We start from the raw sequence: 27,841 nt of genomic DNA on the forward strand, positions 1-27,841 counted from the left end.
GGGATTATTGGCGGCCATATTGATTTCATAACAAATTCCAAGCAAAATTTCCTAGTTTTACAGACAATTATTTTAAGATTTTGCGTTTCTTTCGTGAAACACGAAGCGTGAAATTAATCGAGCATCGAAGATCTTCTATCTATAGATTAATTCAGTAGGAATGAAGGTCTGGGATTATTGGCGGCCATATTTTTTTCGTAACAAATTCCAAGCAATATTTTCTAGTTCCACAGACAATTTTTCAAAATTTTGCGTTTCTTTTCTGAAACATAAAGCGTGAAATTAATTGAGCACCGAGGATCTTCTGGCCATCGATTAATTCAGGAGCAACGAAGGTTTGGGATTATTGGCGGCCATATTTTTCTCGCAACAAATTCTAATAAAATTTCCTAGTTTCACAATTTTTTAAGATAATAAAGCATGAAATTAATTGAACATCGCGGATCTTCTGGCCATCGATTAATTCAGGAGCCACGAAAGTTTGGGATTATTGGCGGCCATATTGATTTCATAACAAATTCCAAGCAAAATTTCCTAGTTTTACAGACAATTATTTTAAGATTTTGCGTTTCTTTCGTGAAACACGAAGCGTGGAATTAATCGAGCATCGAAGATCTTCTATCTATAGATTAATTCAGTAGGAATGAAGGTCTGGGATTATAGGCGGCCATATTTTTCCCCGCAACAAATTCTTGAAGAACGCCTTGTTTTCCCGCTTGCCGATGAGAATACCCCCTTAACGCGGTAGAAATCCCCGGCTGTTCCGCTGCACAATATAACAGGATACGAGATGCAGACAGTACGACTGGATCGCGAGACATAAAACCGTGGTTCGTGGGTCGGCGCGGACGAAAGGGGGACCAAGGGATAAGGCGCTGTCGCCGATGGTTCTCCACTTTTGCCTGCACGTGGTTCCACGGCCGTTGCTGTCGTGCAAATGCAAAAAGATACGTCACGTCACGCCGCAGCGCGCCCATAACGCGCGGAATATAGGATATACGATACGAAACCAGACAGAGAGAGAGAGACAAGGAGCTTTTTTGCATTCGAACCTTCTTCGAGATCGTCGCCAGAGTCGGGGAAATTTTATTTTCGAACAAGTGTAAATTTTTCGTGGGTCCCTACGCCGACTTCCGGTCGCGTTTCGTTCGAGAAATCGCGTCGTGGTTCTCGAGAATTCTCAAGAAAAGAACATTTTTTGGAGCGACGACCATGACATTTCTCATAAAACTGGAGAAAAGTTTAAGCTGATCGATATCAGAATTTATGATTTTAAAAAAGTCTACGGCAACTGCATATTTTGTGGATCTCCGATGCAAGAGAACGATCTCCGTCGCGTTTGCACAGCACTTGAATCTTCGTATACATTTAGTATCGACGAAGAAACCGCTTTTTTAATACTTCGTTATATCGAGAACTTACTCAGACTGAAATATAATTTAAAATTGCATAAATATTCAAACTGGTTTCGCAAACGTTCTTAAATGTAATCGTTGAACGTCGGTTTATTATCTCGTACACCGGGGAGCGAGGAGTCAGTTTGACCAGCGTAAGTAGTGCAATTCAGTGTCAGAAGTAAATTGAGAAATCGAAGATCGCGCGTACGTTTAAGTCCGCCGAAAAAAAGTCTTGATTGCTCTCGCGAGTGTGTTTCGAGTCGACGATGAAACGCGATACGGATAAAATGAGTTTACGAACCCTTCGCGTAGCAAAAGGTTATAAAATTTCAAGCTCGCCGTCGCGCGCGGCGTAAAAAGTTGATAAATTGTTGGCCGTTAATAATGAAACTAATATTAAACGCGAAATATGTAAAAATTTACGATGTCTCGAAGTTGGAATAAGAGAAACGAAAATTAGCGAGGCGTCGTCCTTCGTGGAATGAAATGTGATATGTAATGAATGCGGGGAATTAACCTTTAACAAACTCGAGATTTTCATGGACTCTGTTAACAACATTTCTGAAGGTGTTTTTCAAATGACAAATTGACCTGTCCTTACAAAAATGGTGAAATAATCACAGATGTTCTCTCCAGAAATACGTGCTTTTTAAAACACCTAAATAAGCTTTCGATGGCCCCGAATGGGGTGGGGGGAGGGAGGGGTAGGCGTTGGACGAATCTGCATTTTTCTCGGCGGCTATAAACGGTCGTCGATTTTCAAATTTTATGTACGCTAAAACACGCAGTTGTCGCGTAATTTAGCATAACGCGGTGGATTTTTCGGGAGAGGCGTTGACGCTCGCCTGGGAACGATCGTTGCACGCGAGTCTCGAAATTCCAGGGAATTCCAAGCTTGTCCGGTAGCACTTGAGGATTCCGAGTGCGTCGAAATTGTTCGTTTCTGCGTTCGTCCGTGCGTACGTTCCTTCCGATTGTCGCGTTATCGTTGCCTCGGCGAGTGTCGCTTCTACGCGCGAACGAACTGGAGGAACGGGTCTGAAAGTTGGGGGAAACCGGTGGAAAAACGATGAGAACGAAAGGAACTTCGAGGCGTCGAGGAAAATGCTAGGTGCAAAAGAGGATGATGCAAATTTGTTGCATTTTACTCTTCTTATTAAAGTACCGGAACTTATGAATTTCGGTGTCTTCTGTGGCGCTGCTTTGCTGCGGTTAGGTACTCCAGAAATTCGTAGGGGGGCGGAAAAGGAAAGGAGGGGACGCTAGTGGACTCATCAGTAAGGCTTTCTAGCAGGTCCTTCAATGAAGACATTTTTTGAAAATATCTCGAGATCTAATAATTTTTTGACCTTGGTACCCTAATCATTTTTTACGTAGAATGAACAAAAGAATCGATATGTGTAAAAAAAGATATGCATTTCTATTTAAAGAAATGATGCAATTGTTAATTGCACATGCACTGCTGCATCTAAGAAAAATTTAAAGGCCTACAGATGTAGTGCTCTTCGAACCATTTATCTTTCTCCTTTGGCATTTTTTCGGAAATGCAATAATAACGGAGTTATGACTTGTAACAATTGCGTGGACCACCCTGTATACAAGGGGGTACAATAAATCTAAACGTACAAACGGCTAACTTATAACTAGGACTACAATTTAGACTAATGGCTCAACGTAGAGCTTAATTAACATTAAATAATGTCCATGACTTAATGCTACTTACAAAATAGTTTTAAGAATAGTTACTTCTACCAGGGGTAAGATTTAAGGGGGAACCTTTATGTAGAAATCCGAAATTAAGCCGATTTTCAAGAATTATTTCGAAGGATAAAGAATTGATAAATATTTGTAAGGTTTTGAGGACTATTTAGAATATACTTCAATTTCATTTTGCAATTTTGTTTGTTCAAATAAAATGCAAAATGGCGGAGATACAGCATGATTTACTAGAAGCGTCGCAAGACGTCTTCTAAAACGGTTTTAAACGGTCTAAGTCGATTTTTATTATCCGAATCTGCTAAGCAACGAAATATAATTAGTATATAACAATAGTAAATGGATGAACCGAAGATATTGAAAGAAAATTAAAAATTGGAAAAATGGCCTTAGACGACTGGGTTATTAGGAAGTCGAGCGCTTGTGAGAGCGCGAGCCCTCTGGCGGCGAGCATAAGAGGCGACGCCACACTTTCAAACATTCGATTCCGTCCGGAATACCAAAAAGTTACTTCGTAGAACAATTACGTGACAGACCACGTGCAGTAAAGTAGCCAGAGAGCAAAAAATCCGCTGACTGGCCTCGAAAACGAAACGAAAGATTAACGCGTTCGCGACGCGTAACGAAGGGACCCAGAAACGAGAGTGAAGTTCATAGAGCGCTGCGAGAGCGGAATAAAAAGGGGGAAGAACGGGTAAAAAGTACGTTAACCATCGTTCCGAAACACTTTGAAGCTGCGCCTCCTTTTGGTATCGCACGCGAGTGGTATTTACTTTGCATAAGTTGCGCGAGACCGCAAAAACCCGGGGGAAACGAGGAATGCTGGAAACGCGATGTAAATGGAGGCAGCACGCGAAGCGTAGTGGGATCAGCCTCAGCGATAGCAATTCCTTCGTAGCTCGCGGGAGAGAGAGAGACGCGCCGGGACGATAAAAACGGCGCAAGAAACCGGACGAAACTGAACGAACCGAGGAAACGCGGAGGACGTCTTTATCTGGACTTGAAAATGGAGATAGGAAGAAGAATCGAAAGAGATAAAAACCCGAGTAGACAATCCCTTCGTAACCCGTTCGAAGGACGATGGTTGGTAAAGTCTGCCGGTTAACAGATAAATCAACTGCTATTTGAAATGCACCGATAACTGTCATTCCGCGACAGAAAACGAACAGAGAACGGTGGAATAATATTTTTTCGTCGGAGTCTATGCTTTCGAGATAGCTGACGCTGAGAATTCATTAGGTTCGCGCGAGATCTAGTATGCCTTGTCTAACGTGTCTGTCCATTACTCGTTATTTCTACTTGTGTTGGGTGTTTGTATCGACGCAGCCGTTGGCACGTTATTATACGCGAAAACTGGTTCCAACTAGTCGGGGAACGGCGAAATCGACGAAAAATGGATAATAACGTACCTGGAGTGTTGCAGAACACAGACACGAGTGGAGGTAGCTAGTAATGGACAGACATATCGACTACGCCGAAGTTCCATATTCTCGAGTATTTTTCTCGCGTGTATCGCAAGACTGCTACAATGGAAATTGAATTGAAAATGAATTTAACGTCTTTTGCATCTCATCACCTCTTGAACATTGAAAATCTATTTAAAAAATAAATAAAACTAAATTCTAAATTGGAAGGAACACATAAAATATGAGACTTCGGTATATTTTTTATTACCAGCCTTTATGAACGTATGAAGTATAGTTTCAATATTCCCCTCGATAACAGAATCTTGTATTACAATTTTTTCGTTTTCTTTGATGATTTTTTTAATAAACAAAAGAGGAAAAAATCTTTTACCTTTTATTTATTTATTTTATTTTATATATATACACACAAACTAAAAGAAAACATTGTAACAGAATGAAAATAAATCTCTAGAATGAAATAGTAATGCAAATGTGTGTATAATAATAAAATGTAAGATGGCGACTATATGGCGTTAATATAAACTTGTAAGGCATTCACTTTCATCAATATTGTTATTGATTAAAAAACTAAAATTATTTGGTAAGACGAGGGTTAAATAAAGGGTTAAGAAAGAAAAGAAAGTAATTTACTCGTAGGAGCAATCTGTTATTTATCGAGATTCTGCACCGTTCTATATTTCGTAAACTTACCCTGCGCGTTGATCCACATTTTTTTTCTCCCCCCTTGACGAGCGCCAGACGCCATTTTTTGGAACACTGTATACCGTCGATGGCCCGTTAATAAGTGGTACTCCGCGATCATGTAACACGGTAAAAGAAAGCAAGACGAAGGCTCTCGAGAGGAACAAGACCGTAAGGTGGAAGAGGGGAGAAAAAGAGAAAATGAGGGGAGAAGGACGAGGTTAAACGACGGAGGAATACGAGGAAGACGGGGGGGAACAAGAAAGCGGGCTGATTAAGGTGATGACTGGAAAAGGAAGAAAAGACGAGCTTAACGAATGAGATTTTAATGATTCGACGATAATATATCGAATTTCTTCTGGTGTCGGGGGTGGTGGTGGAGGACAAAGCGCGAGTGTGTTTCCCGCTCGGGAAAAACGCGAGAGCGACGGTAAATCTTACCGAATTACCCTAAAAGGAATTTCGCGGGTAATCCTTGCATCGTCGGACCGCCAGGGGTGGGGGGGAAAGGAGATAAGGCTTTCTGAAGAAACAGAATTCGAAAAGGGGAAAAGTCCCTCGAGGGGATTCCGCCGCGCGACGCCGGTGAATTTACGGTCGGTCGGGAAATTATTCATGCGTTAATAAACTGCGTTTGGAGATCGTGTATCAGCAAAGTGAAATAGGAAGAGAGGCCTCCGCCGAGCGAGGAAGGAAACGACCGAGAATGCTTCGAGCGTGGATAGACTTTTTTTCTGTTATTTTATTTTTGAAACGCACACCGTGCACCGGAAGTCGGGGGTGAAAGCCATTTTGCAGGCGAGAGATTTTTTCGGTTATTCCCCGGACAATATTTCACTGGATTTTTTACTCGATTTTACTGATTTGGAAATTTTTGTGCTTTTCTGGAAGAAATGAATGGAAGAAGAGTTAATACTAACTGCTTGATATTTGAAATAAATTCCTTTTCCAAATCTTTGCACCGCCCACCGCCCACCGCTCCGCGCGTATTTTCCACGTTTTTCTTTGCTATTTGTTATAATTGCACAAAAATCCGCAGCCTAGTAATAACTCAGTGCCATGTTCCGGGTTAACGACGTCGTTCGACTTCAAGATGCATTAAAATAACGAGTTAGACCGCTGGTATGACTTTCTCGTTACCGCGCCAAATCAAATAAAAGGTCCTCCGGATTAAATTCGTATTTAACATAATATCACGGTTAAAAAAGTATGAAAACTCGGCTTCCATGGCGCGAATGGAAATAATTCCGTTCCGCGAACTCGCGAGGAAGTATCTCGAAGCCGGGACAAGAGTGTATTGTCTTCGACTCGCCGCTGATTGATCGTGTTCCGCGGACGGAAAAGCGAACGAGCGCGATGTAACTGCTAGGAAAAATGAAAGCGAGCGTGGCGGACGAGCAAAGAAAGAGACGGCGGGAGAGATTGGCAGGCAGAAAACGAAAGAAAAAGCGGGGTGGGGAAGCGTTCGAACGAAAAGGAATTTACGCGAGGGAACGTTCCGCGATGAAAAGAGACGGAATATGACACCGGGAAAGAAAGGCTGGCAACGGATGGTGCAGGAAGAGAAGGTAAAAAAAAAAGGAAAAAAACTGACAAGTCCTTTAACGATGACTTTACAAGAAGAGAAACCGCGAGGGCAACGATGGTAAAACCGAAGTTCGCGGTAGGACGGAGCCCGCAAGGCTGACCCCATCGTGACTTACGCTTCTTTCCTGCCCCTTTTTGTCCTTCCTCGTCGTTTCCCTTTGCTCGTCTTACGTGACGTCCTTGTCACACGTCATTAACCCAGCCGCGCGAAATGTATCGTTCGGTGACTGTGTTTCCGGTTAAAAGTGTGACTCTTCTGCTTCGCAGGTACCAGTTTTTCCTGCAGGTCAAACAAGACATTCTGCAAGGAAGGCTGCCTGTCTCGTTCGACCTGGCCGCGGAACTTGGGGCCTACGTCGTTCAATGTAAGTATTTCGTTCGGAATAATATTCAATCTATTCGAATAAATCATTTATTAACAACGCAAAATATCACGCGGGTAAATAAACTCGGTGTCGAAACAGTTTTTCTATCATTTTTGAAACGGTTGTTCTTTGCGCGTGAATTATAATCGTGTATGCACCATTGTCTCCTTCAAGATGGACGTCGAGTAGCTGCGAATGATTTACGATATTTCGTTCGTTGAAAGGATGCAGGTGCGCTTAAATTGCATCACTTAATCGTATTATTTCTTCAAAGATAGAAATTCTAGCTTGCGTCATTACGCGTTCCTCGAATGGGAAACGTATAATTTTCTGAACAAATGCATCGCGCACCGTGCCACGGAAACGAACGTAGCGAGGCGCAATCAATCAGACTGTTAATGTTCGCCCGATTTCTTTTCGCAACGAAGCTTCCTTCAGCCACCTTGACGGGAAGATTATTACTGTTTCTAATGAACGTTATGATTAAAATAGGTGGCTTTAATTAAATCCGACGATATTAATCATCTCAAGGTCAATGAAAGCTAGACACGGAAGGACGAGACACGGCGATACTAATGTTCTCGAACGCGTACGTCCGTAAGCTTGGATTAATTTTTTTTTACTTTCCCGGTTGTTATTGAATATACAATAACTTTTTGCCGTCGAAGTCGTTCCCGTTTTTTTTTAAACGAGCTCATACATTATTTAAAGGCCTCGATCGCCCGGCTTAGAACAAGTCATCCTTGTACCAGTCGTCTTATGAATTCTTTGTTTTTCAGAATTAAACTTACGCTTTCGTTCCCCTATTTCCTGTATGTTAATCAACGCGCTTTCTCAGATCACTGGACCAGTAATCGACATACTGGTTTGATAACTCCAAAACAGCCGCGAATGGCGTTGAAAGCATGGTAATTAGGATAATGAGTGTTCGAAGGCGAACGTGTAATTGGCAATTATGATTTGTAAGTAAAAGCTTGCAGGACTGCTGCTCGTCGTTTCATACTATTTCTCGGTATTATTAGATCATTCTAGCTGCCTGACCTATTTACGAGACACTCCATTAAAGAATATATTATTTTTCCTTTTGCACTTTAACAATTCATTTTAATGGATGTAACTGGCTACTCGAAATACAATTTTTTGACGCCATTTTAAAATTGTCCTTTTTGTCCAGAAAAAATAAATGTTACTATACATAATTTGGTGCTTAATAATATTCTTAAAAATATTCTGCGTACGAAAGTGGTACGGTAAAAAATTCGAAGAGATATTTCACCGGAGATACTCACTCGTCCCGATCGCATGACTCATCCTCTACGACCATAACTTTCTGTTTCGACAATGCTTGCTCTTATTTACCAAACATTACGGTGGATGTATTAAAATTTATTTTGCAAAATCATGGATACAAAATTTATATATTTTTAAAAATATATAAAATTTTATACCATCGCGGATGACTCGATTTTCTCGTGGAGGAGGCTTTGAAAATAAATGTGCGCCGACTCGTGTCCCGTGGATGTTGTCGCGAGAAAAAGAAATAATAGCCGGAAGGAGAGGGGAATCGGAAGAAACGGTCGCGCCTGTGAGAAGAACGGGCAAATAGGAGATACGGCGACGCGGCGCAAGGGAAAATCGCTTAAGCAAGTAATCTCGGCGAGACAATTGCGAGCATAAACCTCAAATGACCTCCGAGTGCTCATCCCTCATTAAACGCGCCACTACAATTCTGAAAATGAGCCGTAACTCCTTTTGTTTCACTGGCAACAATTTGCTCGCGCTCGCGTCTTCCGGTACAATTCTTGCCCACGAGTGTCCTTGAACGTCTGCATGCAAAGACGGCCGTTCTGGTTTTCACTTCGGCGAACGCGTCACGGGAAAAATAGACCGGATCGCGTTGTATAATACTTACAAAATCATACGGTCGATCCCGCGGAACTGGTTCTGCATAATTATCGACGATAAGTATCTATTAATTAATAACGAGATTCCTCCGGTACGAGTATCGCCAATGTCACGGTCGTTTTAATTTTGCCCGTGTCAATGATCTGTTTCGCGTGGCGCGTACTCGGAGAATTCAACGATCTACGTTCGAATACCTCAGTGATTTGTCTTCTAATAAAATAGAAACGTGATTCAAACGTATTCGACTGTTTAAGATTAAAATTAGATCCGGCCAAGTGCTACGTGCAGATATATTCCGCAAATATTTACGTTTTGATCTGTCCACGCGGATCAGCTTCGAGAACAACGTTTGCAGAACGTAATCAAAGCTTTCCTTTGAAGTTCGAACGGACCAATTACTCAGACTAATGTATACATCCGGTTTAATAGATATCTGAAATGAGTATTTCAATGCTGATCTATTTATGCATCCAGCGAATTTATATTTAACGAATCGCCAACTTACAGTAATTGCTAGGAAAAATTGTCAGTACGGGCTATATTTAAAAATGTTAACAGTCTTTCACGGTTTGAACTACACGTAGAAGTTCTTTTCGAGGGGACACGGTACCCGAGTGGTTCTCGCGACTCCTTAACCTCTTTCGAGACACTTTCACATACGTATGCACTTAGTTTTTTTTTACTTATTTTAAATGTACACGGTGGTAACTACCATAAGCGTGAATTTTTCATAATTAAATTTACTAATGATATAATTTTAGGGTAAAAGCAGCATGCAACTATGGGTCGTTGCACCGTATTATTCTTATTTCTATTTTTTTATTTTCTTTGCTCTATAATTCTGTTTGCGTACAACCTTATGATAGAAACATCATTGCCATAAATTCGATGATGTGACAGTGTTTTGTCGAGACGATTCAAATCAGTTTGAATTTTAGTCCATTTTGAAGTATTTTTTAACACTAGATTTACGGGCATTTATTGATACCTTTCATGTTGACGATTACCTTAAAATATTTTTAGATTTTTCTTTTAATTAGAATATGTATTCATGCTAGTGCATCAATCAAATTCAATATGAGTTGTTAAAAAATAATATTTACGAGTTCTGCAATTTTAAATATGGAACCAGACATCCGTCAAATTGACAGCTTCCGTAAATCTAGTGTTAAGTGTCTTATGAGAAAACGTATTGTTATTTGGTTATTTGATTTTTGAGAGAGTAAATATCTGAAAGTGGGTTGTTCAGAATTTTTAACAGTTCCAATTGCAACGGAGTGGGCGTTGAATGAATTTCGCGATTAAATTGGCCACTCAAGGACGTCGAAGAGCTACCCCCACCGTGTCAATTGGATTTACCACTTTGTTACATTCTCTCATAAACTTTCCAGGGTTATGACGGGAGGTTGCATCGGGTCACTATACCTCTTGTCTCCTCACGCACTCTCAGTCCCTTAACCTTTCGCGATCGGTGTCGAGTGAGACTCTACAGTGCTGGTTGTCACAGTAGCCAAGTATCACTCGAGAATTTTGTACCTTTTCATATCGACTACATTGTGCTAGTCGCTTTTATGTATCAACGTTGAAAGTATATATTCATATCATACAGTCAAGTATATACATTATATAGACAGAAAGAGACGAATTATCATATGCAAAACCAAGTAATACGTATGTACATCAATGCTGTGACGTTTTCTATAAATTAACATGGTGAAATACCTTATAATACACTCAGATGCAATATTTTAATAGTATAGGAGATAATAATTATTTTATCGTTTAAGATACTCACTATTAACGTGGTTTAAATATTTTAATAGTATAGAAGATAATAATTATTTCATCGTTTAAGATACTCACTATTAACGTGGTTTCAATATACCATTAATAAAATAACATTTAATTTTTTCTTTTTAACAGAAAACATTTGTTTAAACATTTTTTTAGAATTTTTACAATAAATGGAAAACGTAGAATAAAAGTCTCATAATGCTTTGTGTACGATTGAATACGATTTGGCTGACGCGTCTGTTCATCACTCACTGTTTCTACTTACACTCGACACTTCACGCTAGCCTAAACGTACATTTTCAAACTCGATTTTCTCTAAAACGAAGCTTCAAAAAACAAAACTTGGTGTCTTTAAGACAAAAAATCAACGTTATTATTAAGAAAAGCATATTTTACACCTAGATAAATCCTAGATAAATCGCTCGTTTCTATGACAATACCTTTTCGATCGAACATGCGTTCACTCATGATAATAATAATATATAATATAATATAAATGGCTGACGCGTCTGTTCATCACTCACTGTTTCTACTTACACTCGACACTTCACGCTAGCCTATAAGTACATTTTCAAACTCGATTTTCTCTAAAACGAAGCTTCAAAAAACAAAACTTGGTGTCTTTAAGACAAAAAATCAACGTTATTATTAAGAAAAGCATATTTTACACCTAGATAAATCCTAGATAAATCGCTCGTTTCTATGACAATACCTTTTCGATCGAACATGCGTTCACTCATGATAATAATAATATATAATATAATATAAATGGCTGACGCGTCTGTTCATCACTCACTGTTTCTACTTACACTCGACACTTCACGCTAGCCTATAAGTACATTTTCAAACTCGATTTTCTCTAAAACGAAGCTTCAAAAAACAAAACTTGGTGTCTTTAAGACAAAAAATCAACGTTATTATTAAGTAAAGCATATTTTACACCTAGATAAATCCTAGATAAATCGCTCGTTTCTATGACAATACCTTTTCGATCGAACATGCGTTCACTCATGATAATAATAATATATAATATAATATAAATGGCTGACGCGTCTGTTCATCACTCAGTGTTTCTACTTACACACGACACTGTATGCTAGCCTATAAGTACATTTTCAAACTCGATTTTCTCTAAAACGAAGCTTCAAAAAACAAAGCCTGGTGTCTTTAAAACAAAAAATCAATGTTATTATTAAGAGAAGCATATTTTACACCTAGATAAATCCTAGATAAATCACTCGTTTCTATGACAATACCTTTTCGATTGAACATACGTTTACTCCTAATAATATAATAACTAGACTCCGGATCTTCATGCAAATTCATATTTTTGTTAATAAAATTAATGAAATTGGAGCTTCGCAGAGGGTTGTCTCTACCCCTAGATATAATAATTCGTACCTTATTTTAAGTATTTCTTATATTCTTGCATATTAACTGAATTCTGTAGTTTGTTGAAAATTAAAATTTCCCATAAATGTACATAAACGTACAACTAAAAAGATCGAAGCGTACGAATAACGCGCGCGGTGACAAAGTGCAAAATGGCTCGTCGGCTGAAAACGAGTTCGACACGAGCGAAGAAAAGACACGATTGAAATTTTTCTGCAGAACACGCAGCTGCTATCCGTCGAAACGGAAGGTCATTGCACGTCGGTCGTTAAAAGTTGCTCGGTTTTTCAACGAGCGGCCCGACGCGTTACTCGCGACTACTCGTGTCTACGACGAGCTGAAGTCGTAACGCCCGATAAGGTTTTACGCAGCGAGAATCGGCCGAGTCCACGGTGCCCCGTGGCTGTGCATCGAAGTAGACAAAACACAGAGCTCCGCGTCGGGGCTGTTTGTTCATCTTTATCGCGATAATGCCGCGTTTTATTTCGCCCCATCCGCGGCGGAACAACGCCGCGACGCCTGGAACGTTTCCACGGGGCAACGCCTAACGCTCGCGCACGCTTATTTCCGACCCGAGCGAGTCTAAACAAAATTGCATGCTGGGTGCCACATTATGCGCCCACGCTCTCTACGAACCGTCACGACGAAATTACACTTCGCGATAATTTCTTTCTCGTCGCCTTTCCTGGCGAACGGGGCGCCCAACGACCCCGCCATTTCGTCGAAATTTCTAATGGAAACGTCCACGGTGGCGTTTTGTTTTCCGTTCTACAGCAATTATAAATTAATTATAGACTTGAAAGATTTCTCTTGAAAGGCTTCTATTCGTTTATATTAAAATTATTATACGCGAGGGGCAACCGAATAATATTTCAAATTTATCTGTTACGACGTGAAATAACAATTACGATTTATTCTGTGTTGCAGCGTAACAGTGAATTCATAAAGTCAGCCTATAATCAAGACTAATCGGACTTTTTATATCTGAAGATGATTAAATAATATTTGTTGGGCATTTCAACATTTTATATTATTGGACACTTCATTTATTTCCCATATTACGTAAAACACTTAATTTGATCAGCTAGCAATAGTACCTTTTTTGATAATAGGAATTTCTGTACTAAAGCCACTCAGCACACCTAATTAGTTTCACCGTACTTTGGGCCCATTTACCTGTTCCTTGGGACCACGGACGACCACCCCCATACAACCCTCAGTGGGTGGAATTTCGAGTGTCGGGAGGACTCACCCACGAGGGATGGGTAAAGTTTTGATTTGTTAATAGAATCTCCTATTTGTGAACTCTATACATAATCACCACAGAATAGAACAGAACTCAGTTACACAAGAACAGTTACAAGTTACAGCCAGAACATTGAACAGTTAAAGCAGAACATTGAAAAGTTACACAAGAGCAAGTTACAACTTACAATCAGAACATTTACAAGTTACAGAACAGGACCAAGTTGCACAAGAACAGTTACAAGTTACACAAGAGCAAGTTACAACTTACAATCAGAATATTTACAAGTTACAGAACACAACCAAGTTACACAAGAACATTCAAAGTTACAGAACAGAACTCAGTAACAAGTTACAATAGAACAGAGAACAGTCACAGATACATAGTATACAAGAGTGTAATAGAATAAAATTAGTACGAATTAGATGTCAAGAAATTTACGAACCACTTATATGTATAATTGTTGACACATATATATATATATTTGTTAATAAATTTAAGGTGTTTGTAAATAGTTCTTGTACTTATCTATTTACTAAATAACTCGTCTCCACGAATTTTGAGGGAGCCAACGATATTTCCTAACAATATTTACTCGAAGAAAAATGGTCCCGTCGAAAGATGCGATACAAAATAATTTTCCGAGTCCCCCAAGAGCGTGGAGTAAAATATTTATCGCCAGAACGTTGAATAATTTGAAAAAAGCGCGCGTCACCGGGAAGAAAACGCGATACAGTCACGAGTTTCCCTTCCATTCCAATTTCTCGTCCAACGAGCATTACAACGATGCATCTAAATATCGGTCAAGATCCCGAATGCTTGTTTGCGTTTCCCACATCCCGCGAGCGGTTTATTCACGATATCCATTCGGACGTCGCTTAAATTATGCGCGCGCCGCGATCCACCGCGAAGCGCCTCGCAAGATCTATTATGCCCGGGAATAAAGATTTATACGCCTGAACCGTATCAGGAGAAAGAGCGTGACGGCGTGGATTCGTTTGCACGACGACGGGGTCGGAAAAGAAACGCGAACAGGAAAGTCGAACACGCGAAATTATGTTGCTTAAGATGTTGCAATCCATCCTCCCGCGGTGATCTCATCCGCGGCGGACCGCACGCGCATTCAGCAAAGTTTATCTCCATTTCGCGAAGCAAAACGCGTGCCGTGTCCCTTTCTCGTCTTTCTCTCTCTCTCTCTCTCTCTCGTTTTTTTCACTTTCTCTCCATCTCTCTTTCTCTCTCTGTCTCTGCACCGCGTCCCGTTGTCAACGGTCTCCCGGACTGAACAAGAAGAAAGGGCATTCATTTCGTCTCTTTTGACGGCGATGAGACGCAAACACGACCGTATCTTTCTCTCCCCGCCCTTTCTCTATTTGCATGACTTTGAATCTCAGCAGCAGATAACTAACGCGTGGACCTGCAGCCTCCTTCCGCCCAGCTCGCGCGTCTTTCCCTCGTCGTTCGCCAAACTGCGTTCTCCAGATTTTTAACTATTACGTTCGTCCCGTAAATTCCGTGGCGTTCGATATTTTTAAATTGACGAGAATAACATTTGTAATTCAATAGAGAACCAATAAAATTTGCCAGCTCGGAGGATTTCTGAAATTTTAAACTAATCTCAAGAATTCATAGAAAAATAGATATTTGAGCGTGCTTGAGTCTGATTGCACGAATATTTTTGTTAGCATATAATGAAACTGAACCTTCTAAGAAATATAATACAAAAATCTCCAGGCTTATTAGCTACATTTTAATAAATTGCAACGATACAACAGCTTCGCCAAAGGAAAGGGAGTTGTCAAATGAGGAGAGTTTTACTGTTTTTCATAAAATTATATGTTTAAAATATTCCTTCAGATTGTAGTACGAAACGAACATATGGAAGAACCTAATATTAACCTCATATGGTTCATAACCATAACCACTACTTTGAAGACCATTTTATTATCGGTCAACATCAACTTCAATATGGCAATCGCCTGAAGATTTCCTATAAACTTTCTTTCTAGGCACTCGAAACCCAGCGTACTCAAATTTTACTATTTATTTGTACAGCCTAGTTAAAATTCAAGAATCCTATCTAGATTTATTTTCTTTAACCTTCAAAATTAATTTATTTAACTCCTCAGTGAAAAAATCATGTTACCCATATATGTTAAAACGAAAGAGTAAAATTGCGAGTGAAACAAGTGCATGTCTAGAAAAATTTCCGTCGAAGGAAGCTCGAAATTTTTGTGTAGTAATATAGATATAGTTTGAATTTAAAGGTGCAAGCGTCAAGTATAATACATTAACGCGAGGAGATTCTTTCTCTAGGCTTGGTTACCTTCGATTCCATCGGTGCTCCGAGGTATTTCGAAATAGAAATAACTGTCTGAAAGGGAGAAGAAGTCGAAAGTACCTTGGAAAAGTTTAACGCGTTACCGTGCATGGCGAGCGTCTCTTTTCGCCGGCGAAATTTAAGTCACGTGCCGCGCAAAGCTTCCACGAATCTTTTTAAATCGCTTTTCTCTGATCGTACCTTTGTTGAAAACTTTAACCCTACTCGTGACGCTAGACTATCCCCGGAACTCTTCCCTCCGGAGATCCGTTTTCCACTCTCACGTTGCCCCAGGATCAAAGACGCGAAAGTGTTATTACTTTTATGCGGCTATCGACGTTAGACTATCGCAATAAATAATGAAACTGAAATGTACATTAGAATTGAATCCAAAGCACGATAAGTTATTATTCATTTATTAAAAATGACCAAATTTTGGGAAATAATTAATGCACGCTGCAAGTTTATGCATTTAATTTGCAAGAAATTACACTTAATACGCAAATGTATCAAAAATATTTAAAGTAAGATACGAATCGTAATATTTAGGGGTTGAGATAACCCTCTGCAAAGCTCCTATTTCATATTAACCCTTAAGTGGATTATTGAGTTTAAACTAATATTTTATAATATATGTCAATGTAATAATTTGAAAATTTATTATTAAACGATAGATACGCGCGAAAATATATAATGCAATGGAAAGTGTTTATATATTCTCTTATGAGAAAATTACGATAAATTTTCAAAAATTCAGCATCGGTCTTAGATTGGTCAAATATTGCAAATATACTACCATTATACTACAAATATAAACCCAGATGTTTCTTGCGATACCTGACTCGCCATAAAACATCTGGCACTGGTTTTCGATGTTATTTCAGGTAGTAAAGTCACAGAACGCCTGGATTTGAAGGGTCATGCAAATTTGAATGAATTTAATAATTAAATAGCCGTCTTAATAGCACTTGATTATAGGAAAACTTTCCGAATATCGAAAAGAATATCATGTTTCTTCGGTGAAATACTGTTTGGAAATATTGTGTAATGTTGGAATTCCCAACAAATATTATTCGACCATTTACAGATATAAAAAGTATTAAGAAAATGGTCCTAACGTGAACAATATTCCGAATATCGAAAATATCATTTTCCATCGGTGAAATATTGTTTGGAAATATTATTTGATCATCTTCGGATATAAAAACTACTAAAAAAAATGATCTTAACGTGGACAGTGACACGAATATAAAAAAATATATACTTCGAACGAACAAGAATTAAGTTCTCAAATAAAATAGACAAAAAATCAAGAAATCAAGAAAAAGTGATCCAAGTCGTTAACTAATAATTTAATTTAATTTAAAAAAAAAAATGGCGCAGAATTTCTCTGGACTTCCAGAGCAAAGCAACGAGACCTTGTATTTTTCTACGACAGGAAAAAGTGTCGTTACGGCTGCGAGCGCAATTGCATTCTTGCTCGAAGATGGAAAGTAATTTCACGATGAGAGGGTTTCACGGGCGAGTATTAATCAAATGGCAAACGAGAATGATTTCTGTATCTCCGGGACATGCCGCCATCGCACGGTAACGCGTTTCCCTTTCGACTCGCGAGCCCTTTGCCCCGACGTTCGCAAATATTGAAGTTATCCCCGGAAATAAGTAGAACGGCCAGTTTCTACGCTCTATTTTACAAATGGAAATGGACCCTCGCCGGTGAAAGCAGTTGTCCAGCCTTTCCCGGCGATCTCAAACAAGATATCACCGAAAGCTTTGAGCGCAACGCCATTACCAACGGCGACGAAAACACCTTTGGCCATTCTTCTTCGGGAATCTCTCGAGCGGATCCCATTATTTCTGCGCATTTCCTTGCCGTGGCTCTTTCACCGTCGGGGCCTCATTTTTAGGGCGCTGTTTCGATTCGCGAATTAATTTGGTTTCATAATTCCACGAGACTTTTCGCCCTACACTTCGCCGGAAGCGCGCGGAAGTAACTCGAGGACGCTTCATTGACTCGCGGACAATGGAATCGTATCTCGAAGATCCATTGTTTTCCACGTTTATTGTTGCCCCGTTGTCTGTCATTCTTACGCCGGTGTTCCTTAATTGTGTGCCGTATTGTCGCTCTCGGCGTATAGAAATGGCCACTCGATAGACTGGCGAAGTTTACGAACGAGTTGTACCGGTGGTTCCACGTTAGAATTCCCATCGAGAATCGAAATTTAAAATCATCGTACGTTTTCGAGCTCCTGTCGTCGCTATAATTGCTACAATTTATGCGCTTCAAAGTTCATTTTTACTGAAGAAGCGAAATGATTTACGGCGGATTCTTCGTGCTCTTCGTGCCACCGGAGATGTATCCAGTATCTGTTTTACGTTTGCAATATGCTCGTGGCAGTAACTTGCTTTCGCAAACTCGACGGTGACCATTTTTAATATTTTCTACCGATAGAAAATATTCAACTTCGATGTAAAATTGACAGAAATTTACGTTTCTTTCTAAGTTTGCTGGTAGACTAGGCAGTAAAGCTTGCTCGACGGTGCAACTAGCTGCCTTAGGCGCGATTCGATGTCGGAAGTGATCGACATAAACCGCATTCCTCGAATATTAATTAATCGCTATGGCTGCCTGCGCGAGGAAACTATTTTTCCTTAATAATAGCCAAGATTGCTCGTGAAACACGAAACTGAGTGGGATCGGTTACGCAAGGTTTAGATCAAATTATATAGTAATTTCTTAAATAAACTATCCTTAATAGAATGCTATTTTTGAACATACAACAATCGATTCGTGAATTATTAACTGGATCGCCCTGTTATTTTTGTTGCACGCCGTAAAGTATGATTGCCCAGGACACGTTTATGCGTTCGAGGGAATTTACGGGCCCCGGAGCATTCCCAGAATTCTTACGTTGTCGAGATTGCTTATCGCTCAATTAGATTTGTCTAACCGTGCGTCGGGTTCGTAATCTCCATCAATCAAGAATCAGAATGACGACTCATTAAAACAGGAATCGAGATTCCGATTACGCACCGCGTATCGATTGGCATTTATCGATCGAGTTACATTCCGGCGTACCCTTTCTTCGACTCTAGACAGTTCTTTGAACGATCCGGTCCCCGCGTACGTGGACATTTTCCAATCCATAACGATCCCTTTCCGTCTACTTCATCAAACCGAGAGCCCCCCGGGACCGATAACTACGCGCGTTTCGTGCATAACGCGGCGCGACCGATCGGTTCGCGGTCTACGACCGGCGGTCTCGTAATTACACGACCGAATGAACATGCAAGAAGCCGGCGACGACAAGGTGTAGGGTTCTTTCTTGCCGTGGACGAAACGGGAACGAGAAACCGGCAAGAAAATAAAGTGCCCCCGCCGCCGGTCGGAGTCGATATTCATCAAAGTCGGTGATTCAATTAACCGACTAGGATGATTTCTGGAGGGCATTTCCGTCGGCGTGCGCCCTATGGGAGACGGGAGACACCGATGGAAGGGAAACCTCGGGGACAGGGTGAAAGAATATATCCGCCTCGATCGGCGGAAAGTCTTCCGCGCGAATCAGATACGAGTAATTGTCCGCTGGGGATTTCGATTTTACGTCTCTTTGTAGTCCTGGACATTACTTGGACCCTTTCAGCTTTTTAAAGGGATTTTTTTAAAGGAGTAGTGAATTTGATCCTTTAGATAATATTTTGATTTGTTACGATGTTTGATATTTTTGAAAATATATATGTCTTGTAAATCGGAATTTATTTGGACACGTGGGTGATGTCACCTAAGCTCAAAAACATTTTAATGGGAGATTCTAGAGGCAAAAATAAGACGACAATCAAGAACATTAATTTTTTAATCGAAGCTTCGTTAAAATATTTTTAGTTGCGGGGGTCGATTACAATCATTTATTGTGAATAGACATACCCCCGAATTCCTACGCATTTTCGAGAAAAAAATTTACTGAAACTACAATGTCTGGCCTTGACATTCCGATTCTCCTGATATTTCAAAAAGTTTCAAATCATTCTGGAAAAATTATTTTCGATTACAGGGGTCGATTACAATCATCTTTTATGAATAGATATACCCTCGAATTTCTACGTACTTTCGAGAAAAAAATTCCTTATCGAAAATATAATCTGAGGCCTGAAATGGTTTTCCGAAATTTTATGAAAATCTTTGAAACATCATAACTCCTGAACGGATTGGAGGATTTTAATGTTTCAAACGGCAAACAACGCGTATTTTGACGTAGAATATGTAGGAATTCCAAAAATATTGGGAAAGTTGCTCCATAACCCCGTAAAGTGAGAAAAGCCCCATAGAAATAGTCCAATTTTCAAACAGCCATAACTCTTACAATAGTGAATATATTTCAATGAAACTTTTTTCTGAAGTAGAGCTCATGGATACCTACAAAACAGCATTAAACAAGTTTTCCGTACAGCGTCAAACAAATTTATTAAAAAACAAAAACTAATTTTTTTTAAAAATAGAAAAAAAAATTTCAAATCGTTCTGAAAAAATTATTTTTATCTAGGGGGGTTAATTACAATCACTTTTTGTCGTTACACGTACCCCCAAAATCCTGCTCACTTTCGAGAAAAAAAATTCGAATAGGTGCCTTTTTTCGACGAAAAAAAAAAAAATATCGAATCGTTCTAAAAAAATTATTTTTGGTTGCAGGGGTCAATTACAATCATTTTTGTTCAATGGACATATCCTCGGAAGCCTACCCCCTTTCTAGAACTTCTGGACAAGTTTAACCCTAGGTTAAGAAAAATAAAATATTATAACTTTCAATACCTCTATTTTTATTTAATAATTTCAGAACGTTTTGGGAGCTATTACTGTCGTTTCTAAAATACATTTAACCGAATTACTGATATCCCAATCTACTATTAGGATTCAGGACCCAATTACTATCCTCTTAATCAAAATCCAAGTTCATGTATTAATCAAATTCGATGATACTTTTGAGTTGAATGTTTCTATAAATGAAAACAGATATTTTGTGTATAATTTTGGAAGGTATTTTAACTAAAATAATTTAGGATAATAATAATTAGATAAGTGTCTTCAGTTCTTTACCCCATATGAAACCATATGAATTTGTGACATTATATTAAAAAATAAATTTTTGTTTCTTGAGAAAAACTTCGACATTCCAATTTGAAATGGGAGGTTTTTTTGTGTATAACTTTGCAAGGTATTTTAACTAAAATAGTTTAGGATAATAATAACTGGATAACTGTCTTCAGTCCTTTACACCATACGAGACCATACGAAGTTGCGACATTATATTGAAAAATAAATTTTTGTTTCTTGAGAAAAACTTCGACATTCCAATTTGAAATGGGAGGTTTTTTTGTGTATAACTTTGGAAGGTATTTTAACTAAAATAGTTTAGGATGATAATAACTGGATAACTGTCTTCAGTCCTTTACACCATACGAGACCATACGAAGTTGCGACATTATATTGAAAAATAAATTTTTGTTTCTTGAGAAAAACTTCGACATTCCAATTTGAAATGGGAGGTTTTTTTGTGTATAACTTTGGAAGGTATTTTAACTAAAATAGTTTAGAATGATAATAACTGGATAACTGTCTTCAGTCCTTTACACCATACGAGACCATACGAAGTTGCGACATTATATTAAAAAATAAATTTTTGTATCCTGAGAAAAACTTCGACATTCCAATTTGAAATGGGAGGTTTTTTTGTGTATAACTTTGGAAGGTATTTTAACTAAAATAGTTTAGGATGATAATAACTGGATAACTGTCTTCAGTCCTTTACACCATACGAGACCATACGAAGTTGCGACATTATATTGAAAAATAAATTTTTGTTTCTTGAGAAAAACTTCGACATTCCAATTTGAAATGGGAGGTTTTTTTGTGTATAACTTTGCAAGGTATTTTAACTAAAATAGTTTAGGATAATAATAACTGGATAACTGTCTTCAGTCCTTTACACCATACGAGACCATACGAAGTTGCGACATTATATTGAAAAATAAATTTTTGTTTCTTGAGAAAAACTTCGACATTCCAATTTGAAATGGGAGGTTTTTTTGTGTATAACTTTGGAAGGTATTTTAACTAAAATAGTTTAGGATGATAATAACTGGATAACTGTCTTCAGTCCTTTACACCATACGAGACCATACGAAGTTGCGACATTATATTGAAAAATAAATTTTTGTTTCTTGAGAAAAACTTCGACATTCCAATTTGAAATGGGAGGTTTTTTTGTGTATAACTTTGGAAGGTATTTTAACTAAAATAGTTTAGGATGATAATAACTGGATAACTGTCTTCAGTCCTTTACACCATACGAGACCATACGAAGTTGCGACATTATATTGAAAAATAAATTTTTGTTTCTTGAGAAAAACTTCGACATTCCAATTTGAAATGGGAGGTTTTTTTGTGTATAACTTTGGAAGGTATTTTAACTAAAATAGTTTAGGATGATAATAACTGGATAACTGTCTTCAGTCCTTTACACCATACGAGACCATACGAAGTTGCGACATTATATTGAAAAATAAATTTTTGTTTCTTGAGAAAAACTTCGACATTCCAATTTGAAATGGGAGGTTTTTTTGTGTATAACTTTGGAAGGTATTTTAACTAAAATAGTTTAGGATGATAATAACTAGATAACTATCTTCAGTCCTTTACACCATACGAGACCATATGAAGTTCTGACATTATATTAAAAAATAAATTTTTGTATCCTGAGAAATACTTTGGCATTCCAATTTGAAATGAGAGGTTTTTTTGTGTATAACTTTGGAAGGTATTTTAACTAAAATAGTTTAGGATGATAATAACTGGATAACTGTCTTCAGTCCTTTACACCATACGAGACCATACGAAGTTGCGACATTATATTAAAAAATAAATTTTTGTATCCTGAGAAAAACTTCGACATTCCAATTTGAAATGGGAGGTTTTTTTGTGTATAACTTTGGAAGGTATTTTAACTAAAATAGTTTAGAATGATAATAACTGGATAACTGTCTTCAGTCCTTTACACCATACGAGACCATACGAAGTTGCGACATTATATTAAAAAATAAATTTTTGTATCCTGAGAAAAACTTCGACATTCCAATTTGAAATGGGAGGTTTTTTTGTGTATAACTTTGGAAGGTATTTTAACTAAAATAGTTTAGGATGATAATAACTGGATAACTGTCTTCAGTCCTTTACACCATACGAGACCATACGAAGTTGCGACATTATATTGAAAAATAAATTTTTGTTTCTTGAGAAAAACTTCGACATTCCAATTTGAAATGGGAGGTTTTTTTGTGTATAACTTTGGAAGGTATTTTAACTAAAATAGTTTAGGATGATAATAACTAGATAACTATCTTCAGTCCTTTACACCATACGAGACCATATGAAGTTCTGACATTATATTAAAAAATAAATTTTTGTATCCTGAGAAATACTTTGGCATTCCAATTTGAAATGAGAGGTTTTTTTGTGCATAACTTTGCAAGGTATTTTAACTAAAATAGTATAGGATAATAATAACTGGATAACTGTCTTCAGTCCTTTACACCATACGAGACCATATGAAGTAGCGACATTATATTAAAAAATAAATTTTTGTATTCTGAGAAAAAACTTGGCTTTTTCTCCTTTTTTCGATAGACCCTTCGTTTGTTGGGACTTGATGCGTTCTTTGCAGCGTGTATCGAGATTGTTGCTTTGTACAGGATAATGGGATCGATGCACAAAACCTATGCAACAACGTAATAGTAAATAAGGGCGGGGCGTGGAGAAGGAGTTGCACAAAAAAGGGACGCGCGACTTATGTATTCGAAGATTGCAGGATGGGAGTAGTTTCGTGCGTGCGAGCATCCGGCTGACGGAATGCGTGTTATGGAACGATTTACTTAATACGTTGCGAATAAATTGTGGATGTATTCCTTATACGCGCATAACTTCATAAAAAGGAGATGTTATACACGGGGAGAACGACGATTACTCGCGTCGCGCCGCGTGTAAAGGATGTGGATTACATTACGAATTGAATTCACAGAATTTGTAACCCCCGTGTTGACGAATATGTAACTGCAAGAACTTTCGTGCATGCGATTACGAATTTTCTACACGGAACGAACAACGATAGAAAAGAATTAAACAGGATAATTATCGCAGAATATAGGAACGATGAATTTTTTAATGTAAAATTTATCGTAATCTGTAATTTTTTTATTGTTTCAGCGGAACTCGGGGATTACGATCCAAGGCGGCATTCCTTAGGCTATGTGACTGAATTTCGATTCTTAGCCAATCAGACTACGGAACTGGAGAACCGCATAGTGGAACTTCACAAAACTCTCGTGTAAGTTTTTCGTACAAACTATTTTGTTGTCTGTATTCGTATCGATCGTGGTAATTTAAAAAATAACAAATGATATCCTTTTCAGAGGACAATTACCCTCCGCGGCGGAGCTGAATTACCTGGACAAGGTGAAATGGCTCGAAATGTACGGGGTAGATTTGCACCCTGTCTTGGTAACTATCCACTTTTCGTACTTTAAAAAGAAGTCTATTTAGGATAATTCGTGAAAAGCCTGTAATCTTGGTTCGCAGGGCGAAGACAGCGTGGAGTACTTTTTGGGTTTGACGCCCAGCGGGATAATATTGTTGCGCAACAAGACCAAAGTGGGAAATTACTACTGGCCTCGGATCAACAAAATCTATTATAAGGTAGGTAATCATGAGACTGCTGACCTTTACACAAATTCACTTTTATTAATAGAATTAACGAAATGGGAGCTTCGTAGTTGACCCCTAAAAATAATAATTCGTATCTTTAAGTATTTCTTATATTTTGGCATATTAACGCTAGAACTGTCTCGTTCGTAATTTCTAATAAAAATTCTTACAAAACTTTCAATAGTTTTCTATAAGATCATGAATAAACATTTATTTCCACTGCATTATACAGAGTGCTCGACCAACCCTCGGAAAAATTTTAATATGAGATTCTAGAAGACAAAATAAGACGAAAATCAAGAATGCTAATTTGTTAATTGAGGCTTCGTTAAAAAGTTATTAACGTTTAAAGTTCCGCTTGTAGAACGGGAATCGCAGGTTGCCTATCTACAGGCGTAACTTTAAACGTTAATAACTTTTTAACGAAGCCTCAATCAACAAATCGGTATTCTTGATTTTTGCCTTATTTTAGTCTCTAGAATCTCCCTTTAAAATTTTTCCCATATATTTCTTCAACTATCTATCGTTTTAATATCTTGACTACAAATAAATTCACAATAATTGTCGGTAGTTCCAACGTTAAGTGCATTCTGTAGTTTTTTGAGAATTAAAATTCCCCATAAATGCATAAAGATCCGCAGTTTGGTGATCCTCGACGTAATTTTCGAGAATCTATTACCCAAAAATTACAGGTCTACTTAATCGCTTTGTTTCGCGAGATACTTAAAGTTCAAACCTCAAACTTCTATTTTATACCAAAAATAAGGAAGATATTATGCTTTGTTCACAGTTACATAACATTTTATTTGAAAATGCGCTCTGTGCCAATACTTTTGTTCGGCACTGTATATCAGAAGAGTGTTCGGAATCAGTAAAATATTCTTACGCTATTTTCCAGGGTAGATACTTCATGCTGAGGGTCAGCGAGAAGAACTCCGAGGAAAGGACGCACGGTTTCGAGACGCCGTCGAAAGGAGCGTGCAGACACCTCTGGAAATGTTGCCTGGAGCACCAGGCGTTCTTCCGTCTGATGGCCACCGGGCCGCCGCCTCTGAGTCCTTACTCTCGTTTCCGGTCGTACAGCCCTCCGTCCGGCTCGGAGAAGCACACGGTGATCAGACGGAACCCGCCGCCGATTTTCCAGAGGACTCCCAGCCGTAGAGCGCAACGACGTGTGGTGGAGGGCCAGGAAATGGTCGGGCCTTTCGTGGAGACACCTGCCGCCGTGAATCCGAATCCGTGCAACAATCCAACGAGCGGGAACGTTTTGTGCAGCACGCAGAACGCGAGGCAGGTGAACAGCTCGAGCCCCAGGAGCACCAGGAGCGCGCCTTGGACCCAGAGCCAGCCACGGGGCCTTTATACTTCGTCTAGTCCTCGGTCCGTCCGCTCCGCGGGAACGGCACCGGCAGTACGTTCCCCAAACTTCTAATTAATCAGCAAACATCTCTATATTTTTAACCCATTCATTGGCAATTACGTACTTTTCGCTGCAAGTTCAGATTGGGTTGCAATTGGTCACGGAATGACTTTATAAACATTCGAGTTATGAATTGTTAGAAAGGATGAACGAAAATATTGTACACAAAAATTTGAACAGGAGATTCTAGAGGCCAAAATAAAACGAAATTTGTTGATTTTTCGACGAAAAAAAAAAATTTCGACTCGTTCTAAAAAAATTATTTTTAGCTAGGGGGGTTAATTACAATCGCTTTTGGTCGTTACACGTACCCCCAAAATCCTGTTCACTTTCGAGAAAAAAAATTCGAATGGGTGCCTTTTTTCGACGAAATTAAAAAATTTCAAATCGTTCTAGAAAAATTATTTTTGGTTGCAGGGGTTAATTACAATCATTTTTGGTGAATACACATACCACCGAAATCTTACGCACATTCGAGAAAAAAATTCGTGTAGGTGGACAAATAATTTTGTTAATAACTTTTTAACGAAGCCTCGATCAAGAAATTGGTATTCTTGATTTTCGTCTTATTTTGGCCTCTAGAGTCTCTCATTCCATTTGAGTTCTATATCTGTAATTAAAGATCGTTAGATTTTGTGAAATTCCTTGTTTTCTGTAAAATAAAATGGCAGCGAGTGGGTTGAAATACTATTTTATCCAGGTCGTACTTCGTACAAAGCATCCGAATATTCGTAGTGAACTGTAACCAGTTTATCTCTTCTGAACAAGTCAATCATCTACCCATAAACTCTAACTTCCCATTTAAACTCTATTAACATTTTCTTCTAAGTCATTCGAGTCGCGCGGGGATATTTTCTTTCGCGGCAGGAATTACTTTCTCGTATTAATTATAGTTTCTCCGGGCTGCAGATATTAGTTGAACAGGATACTCATCCGACCAAACCAGGTGTTCGCCATCTGGTTATATTTCGCATAACCGTCTGCGTAGTCGGTTAACTGGATTCCAGCCGTGATTTTTTGTGCATGGATTGTCGTAATTCAACTACTCTCCGCCATCCGTTACTGCCTTTCGCAAAAAGCTCTTCTTCGTCTGCGTCAACTTTAGTCCTTTTGGTTTCTTCGCTGACATAACGCTGTTTCTAATCATTCGCATTTATTTTGACGTATCTTAGAAATTGGTATATTATATAAAAATACTGTACGATGTAAAGGTGCATTTTTAACTCATCTTTTCCGGTCGCTGTAGAGACACTATAAGTTAATTGCACGCTAATAAAATTTAAGTTCCCAAGGGCCCTGAACGACCCCGGGAGTCAGACTCGAGTCATCCTAGGGTTAATCACTACACAACGTTGCGTTCGAAGAGTATATGCGAAACTAGACTTCCGTCCTTCTGAATCCTTCCCATGCTTATCCACTGTCGTCTAATTAACTGCTAATTGTCACGCAAATTTTGTAACCCACTGAGCTAAATTGTTAGTGTACATGATTGTCGGCGCGGAGGATCTATATGAAAGCTACGAAAACTTTTAGACCTAGTAATAATATTTATCGCTAGGCTACACTTTGATTTAGTTGATATTTATCAGATAGTTGTAGTTGAGCGATTACATGTTCGATTTTTAGCTCTTAAGCAGGCTCCAGCGAAGGAGCAGCTCCGTGGAGAGCCAAAGTTCAGGGGACAGTCACAGCCGCGGTGGTCATCGTAGAAGAAGTCATAGTCATAGTCATCGAAGACATAGTCGCCACTCTGATTGCGAATCCGAGCTTTCAAGAGGCTCGGACACCAGGTCAGGCCACCGTAAGCACCGCAGGAAGCACAGAAGTACCCGGTCTTCTAGG

General features: G+C 38.8%; 1 protein-coding gene across 1 annotated transcript in view; it reads left to right on the forward strand.

Annotated features, from left to right (window-relative positions):
- The window catches only part of LOC122401338 (band 4.1-like protein 4), a 137,797-nt gene that overhangs the window by 104,035 nt on the left and 5,921 nt on the right, over positions 1-27,841 (forward strand). The window contains exons 5-10 of the mRNA XM_043403415.1: positions 7,076-7,173; positions 24,082-24,202; positions 24,288-24,375; positions 24,454-24,570; positions 25,478-25,990; positions 27,626-27,840. Of these exons, the coding sequence (XP_043259350.1) occupies positions 7,076-7,173; positions 24,082-24,202; positions 24,288-24,375; positions 24,454-24,570; positions 25,478-25,990; positions 27,626-27,840 (1,152 nt within the window). The remainder of the gene's footprint in view (positions 1-7,075; positions 7,174-24,081; positions 24,203-24,287; positions 24,376-24,453; positions 24,571-25,477; positions 25,991-27,625; position 27,841) is intronic.

The sequence above is a fragment of the Colletes gigas genome, unplaced genomic scaffold, assembly GCF_013123115.1.
Source record: "Colletes gigas isolate AHSC1104 unplaced genomic scaffold, ASM1312311v1 Colletes_gigas_Sc00024, whole genome shotgun sequence".
Taxonomy (NCBI): Eukaryota; Metazoa; Arthropoda; class Insecta; order Hymenoptera; family Colletidae; genus Colletes; species Colletes gigas.